Source organism: Papilio polytes, unplaced genomic scaffold (genome assembly GCF_000836215.1).
Source record: "Papilio polytes unplaced genomic scaffold, Ppol_1.0 DF821911.1, whole genome shotgun sequence".
Lineage (NCBI taxonomy): Eukaryota > Metazoa > Arthropoda > Insecta > Lepidoptera > Papilionidae > Papilio > Papilio polytes.
Window position 1 is genome coordinate 63,519 of NW_013527293.1, and position 5,667 is coordinate 69,185.

General features: G+C 38.1%; 2 protein-coding genes across 2 annotated transcripts in view; one reads left to right on the top strand and one right to left on the bottom strand.

Moving 5' to 3' along the window:
- Window positions 1–2: 2 nt before the first annotated feature.
- Window positions 3–2,593, bottom strand: LOC106107714 (uncharacterized protein F07F6.4; the record flags this gene model as incomplete). Its single annotated transcript, XM_013288698.1, has 7 exons — window positions 2,441–2,593; window positions 2,179–2,370; window positions 1,935–2,066; window positions 1,059–1,184; window positions 453–569; window positions 278–376; window positions 3–20 (listed from the first exon to the last, which is right to left on the bottom strand). Coding segments are annotated over exons 1-7 (816 nt in total), but the record flags the coding sequence as incomplete, so codon positions are not given.
- A 910-nt stretch (window positions 2,594–3,503) lies between these two features.
- LOC106107715 (transcription intermediary factor 1-beta-like) overlaps window positions 3,504–5,667 on the top strand; it is a 7,019-nt gene continuing 4,855 nt past the window's right edge. Inside the window, exons 1-4 of the mRNA XM_013288700.1 lie at window positions 3,504–3,996; window positions 4,616–4,853; window positions 5,404–5,517; window positions 5,622–5,663. Of these exons, the coding sequence (XP_013144154.1) occupies window positions 3,841–3,996; window positions 4,616–4,853; window positions 5,404–5,517; window positions 5,622–5,663 (550 nt within the window). The 5' untranslated portion in view covers window positions 3,504–3,840. The remainder of the gene's footprint in view (window positions 3,997–4,615; window positions 4,854–5,403; window positions 5,518–5,621; window positions 5,664–5,667) is intronic.

Below are 5,667 nucleotides of genomic sequence, written 5' to 3' on the forward strand. Positions count from 1 at the left end.
GCGCGCGACCCCTCCGCCGCCTGACACACAGACATTCATACGAATATATTAACCTAAAATACAAGAAGAAGCAACATTGCAATTAAAAATATAGTTCCTCATTTAGCCAACAGTCGCAAGCGGAAACGCTCATAAAAACATACCACAAGACTTTTTATACTTAGACTAATACCTTGAATGTTAAAAATAATAAGAACTTTCTTATGAATAATTATGTGAGTAATATATGCTGCAGTGTTAAATTCTCACTTTACAATTTGCATATAATTTAACAAACCTCCATTTTTAGTTTCTCTGCCATGATAGCTTCTCGCTCGATGTCTTCAAAATTAGCTGCCACTTTGGTCGCGCCCAGGCCGCCTTTCCGCGCGCCCATCTGCAATATTATGATGATTAATTGAATTTGAATTGCATGTTAAAAATTCAATAATACAATTGTGAAACACACTGACCCCGGTGCGGCGTGGCGCGGGCCTGTCGCTGGCGGCGCGCGGCGCTGCGCCCCCCGCCGCCGCGCCCGCGCCCGCGCCCCACAGCCGCGCCTCCGAGCTGAGGCTCTCCGCAGACTTCTGTATAACACACACACACAAATGTCAACCATTATTCACTAACATAACACAAATTGTTATCTTGAGTGATTCATGATTGTAAATAATTCAGCTTTGAAGGGATATCTATTAGTACATTAAAAAATTTACATGTCTATGTAAGGTCACATACATCAATAAAAGACTTATTATTATCATAAGGCAACTAATGAATTGAAATAATTTGTTTCTTTCGAAAATGACCAGCTGTCAGCTTGCGTGCATTATGATTTAGAAATTCAAATGATACAAATAAAAACAAACCATGAACACAATTTTTAGGAAGAACTCAAAAAGAATTAATCAATATTACGAAAAGTTAAAAACAACAAAACTTGAAAATTCACAATAAACAAATAACACATCTTTGTTATAGGATTATATATGATTTGAAGGGTATGTTGCGAATTTGTCAATATTGTATTTAAAAAAAAATAATAATGAGCAGTGCAGCGGCTGGGCGTGGGTTACCTGTGCGTCAAGGCTTAGCTGGTTAGTATTATTGGCAAGGACATCTGCGTGCTGCGCAAACCAGTCTACCTCCAGCTCTGACTTCTCCTTCTCCCTCACTTCCGGCGCGGCCGCCTCCAGGTGAAGCTGACAAACATAACACATTACTTATTAAAATAAATTTCAAACCTAATGACTAAATACTGAAATTACATTTAAATCTGTGTTAATGTTCTAATGAAAAGGATAATTGTAAAAATCTAAGGGTCTGTCCTAATATCCAACATGTAAAATATGTGATGGAAATATCAGTGTGGTTAAATGCTAACTGATTAAGATTTGGGAGCATGCCTTTTGCATTAGACGATAAAATCTACTTGGCATCACTGGCACAAGAGAGGTATGTAATGACTGTTATAAACAGAATTTACTTGAAGACCTGTGTCAATGTTACTTATAACAATACCTAATAGCAATTTAGCAAATGCTTCACCAACAAATCAAACCACTCATTTTCACTCCAACGGTCTAAAAGACTTTTAAGAGCAACTAAATAAATGATTATAAAGAGGAAATATAAGTATTTTTGTATTTCTTGAATTAACCCAAAACCTATCGGGCCTATTTCAAAAATTCTTTAACCATCATAAAGCTATGATATCAGTGAGTTAGCCCATGTTTTTCATCATTTTTTAATTCAACAAGGGCAAAGTCGCGATAACAGCTAGTCTTAAATAATGTTAAACATATTTTAGAACTAATAATAAAGGATTTTACTCAGGCAAAATAATATCAGAAAAGAACTAAATATTCGTGACAGAATGTAACAATGTACAGGTTTAATTTATTTTTATTGAAACATAATATAATTTCTAGAGACATTTTGTGTAACATTACCTTTGTGCCATGTGTCTTCATTGCCTGTTCAGACAATGCACTCAACTTGTCTCTGTACATCTGCGCCACTCGTGAACTGTACTTCTGGCGAGCATCATCGGTGGACAATCCGTGCGTGCGGAAGTATTGTGTCTGAGAATCAAATGATTTCAATGACGAGGATATAATGTCTGTCTCAGTATCTAAATAAATCACCACAACATAATAATCGTCATATAGGACATGAAATGATATCGGGCCGTACTGCGTTCACATTGCCGCCGAGCTGCATGTTCCTGAGCTGCTTCCATGTCCAATTGGTGTCGAGCTGCGTAGAGCGCACGAAAGTGATGTGCACGCCCAGGCTGCGATGCACCGCTGAACAGTCCAGGCAGATGAACACACCAAACGTCACCGACGACCACGTAGGATTTTTGGCGTTGCAGTCGAAACATACCTACACAAAACTGGTAATCAAACACCCGAATTATAAACTGACAGATATCGGAACTTAGATAAAAACACACTTTGTTGGAAGGAATCGCTCGTAGCCTTTGAAATACTGCTTCGATATCACTTTTACTTGGCCCCGTGTCAGCCATTTTCGAGACTGCTTTGAATTTGATTTGATTTCGATGTGTCAGGATTGTGTCACACATTCGACGTTGTCACTTAAATGTCAAATCCATAAAAAATCAGTGTTGCTTAAATTGAAAATAAGACTGATTATTAAAACATTTATTCAACCTAACTTCCCTCAAAACATTAAATAAGTAGACAGAAATAGCGGTTATAAAACCGTGTATAATACACTTGTCTATCTGTACTGATCTGATATTATAACAAGGAAAGATTGGTATTTTTGTGTGTATTGAAATAACTCAAAAACTACTAGGCCAATTTTAAAATTTCTTACACCGTTCGAAAGGAAATTTATTTATGAGTAACATAGGCTATGTTTAATATTATTTATGTTCAGGAACTATTAATAAACAATATAATTCTGTACCACGGCGTTAAAGACTCACTATGTTTTATATTCTCTCCGCTTACACTGCCTAAACCCTTAAAGATAGATAAAAGTGATGTACGAAAGAATTGTAGATCTGAAAAAGTTCTACAGAAAAGTCCGTAGTGGCATATATCTATCTTTAATGGGTTTCTTACAATAACCACTATTTTGTTTACAAAACGAATTAAAAAGCCCACGCTATTTGCGACGTTCTTTTATTGGTTTCAACTTTTATCCTTATCCAAATACGTTTATACTTTTGGCAATAGGTTGAAAAAAGGGCGAACGTCAGTTTCGAACTTTCAAATTTCACGCGGACAATGTCTCAGACAAAAGCTATTACTAATAAGGTTAAAAAAGGGACGAATGTACTTGGTTTGTTAATGGCTTTGAACTTTTAAACTCTACGTGGAAGAAGTCGCGGGCAACAGCTAGTTTTAATGTAAAAGAAATCCGTATTTCATGTTTTTGGTAGAATGTATCATGTAGGTATGTAAACTCAAGAATAAGGACGTATTAAAAGTTTCGTTGGCAACACTGATCTATTCCCATCTCCACTCCCTTGCCCTTGTTTATTGTCTCGTTTATGGTCTCGGTATTGTTAAGAAGGACGCACGTTAATATTTTGTTTAATAAAAACTATAATTGTACGAGTGTAACTTTAAAACAGTTTTGTTACTTACGCTGTTTTATATTAAAAGCAATTGTTTTATGTAAATGTTGAGGCTTAATTAATCGAGTAGTTGCGTTTCAAAAGACGCTTTCAAGTGGCCTCATCTCGCATTAAGTGCTCAATTATGTTGACGTGCCCGATCGAGGCTGTGTAGTGAAAGTTCTTGATGAAACTTTTCCTTCGGGTGTAGAGAAAATATGTGTGAAGTGAGACAAATACGATAGTGGGTCACACCATCCTAAATGGAAAACGTTGGCTTCCAACCGAGCGGAGAGGACATCGAGCGCGCGCTGATGGACCTCGGGCCGCTTCTCGGAGTCACCATTAAGGAGGAAGCGGCCGAGGAGCTGCATGAAGCCACCACAGGTCCCGCGCCGGCCTCTGCACCTAATCTCAATGTAATTTATTAAATATTTACTGTAAATCAAACAACTAAAATGTTTTTCTTCTTTCTACTTGTATTTTCTAACAATTAAGGTCTTCAGAATTGTTTAACTCTCACTGTGATACATATGTTTAGCACTTAGAAAGTTTCTATAAGTAACAGTAACTATGAGTTATCACAATTTATTTAGTTAAATTGTTTTGGAATCAATTTAAAATTTCGTGGTAATATTGTAATTCTAGTAATACATACAGATACATAAATTCTTAGATGGTAGAAAATGTGGGTAATGTGGTAATCAGCTCTGAATGGGCTCAAGAGATCAGCTCACATAGCCTTGAAGTGTTGTGCTGCGGCTTAACAACTGAATTAGTAGGAATTATTTAATACAATGTACTATAATTATGGCAGCTGATGTGCCCTGAACTGATTGGTGACTCTCATAACATGCAAATTATACCCCTTCAGATTAATTTGATCTGCAAGTCAGTTCAATCTAGTTACTAAATTGGTTACAGAATTAGAAACCATTTCTGAGATTAACATTAAAAAACATGTGGCATTTTAAAAATCATTGGTTTGAGTTCTGTAACAATCCTAAACATTAGTGTAGTATGCAATGTGTGGTTCAGGTGGGCAGTGTGGGTGTGGAGGGCGGCGAGGGCGAGGGGGATGGCAAGGCGGAGGGCGAGGGCGCAGACTCACTGGCGTCGCCGCGCGCTGGCAGTGCGGCGCGCTGCGTGCTGTGCCGCACGCCGCTTGCGCACGCCGATGGCACACCCAAGCTGATGGAGTGCCTGCACTCCGCCTGCGAGCCCTGCATCAAGTCCAAACTTGATGAAAAACTTTCTACCAATTGTGACTTTCTAGGTGATTGTTTAGCTTTTACACAAATATTACTAATACTAGAGATATATTGTTTGTATGTCAATAAAATATAGACAATGTTGGATCTGATCACTTTTCAAAATCCTTTATTACGGCAAAGGTACCAGATATGTTTTATTTGTATTTATCAAATGCTTTTCTAATGCAATATGCTTTTTAATACATTTTAAAGTTCAATTTTAAAATCTCCAGCGCAGAAGCGCAGCGCCACACTTTCATTCAGTTTAACACACTTTTTATTAGGTTTCCTTTAAATTTATTGTTAGTGTGTGCCTTTAGTTATTGAAAAACTGTTAAGCGAAAAAAAAACCTATATTTGTGAGAATGAAACAATGAATTTCGAATCTTACGATTTGACAAGAATACTTCATTACATTCATACATCTTACGATTTGATGCAGGATGAATAAAAACATGTTTACCATACTACACTAATTTTAAGTACCACCACTGAATAAAATCAACCCTTAACATTGAGGGGTAGATTTGAATATCTTATAGAGTAGTGGATAAGAGCGGCGGTGTGTTGCAGGCGCGTCGCGGGTGACGATCACGTGTCCCGCGTGCCGGCTGCAGTGCCAGCCCGCCAACATGATCGACCAGCGCTTTGTGCTGGAGAAGATGGCCCTGGAGCAGGCCGGCGCCGGTCGGTGGACCTCATCCTCCCTCTACGCATAACACACCAAATTAAAGTATAAATTCAAAGCTTAATGTGAAGACAGTTAAAAATATAGTGTCAAAATATTATAGGTGGCGGGAGCGCGGGCGGCGGCGGCGAGCAGCAGTGCAACAGCTG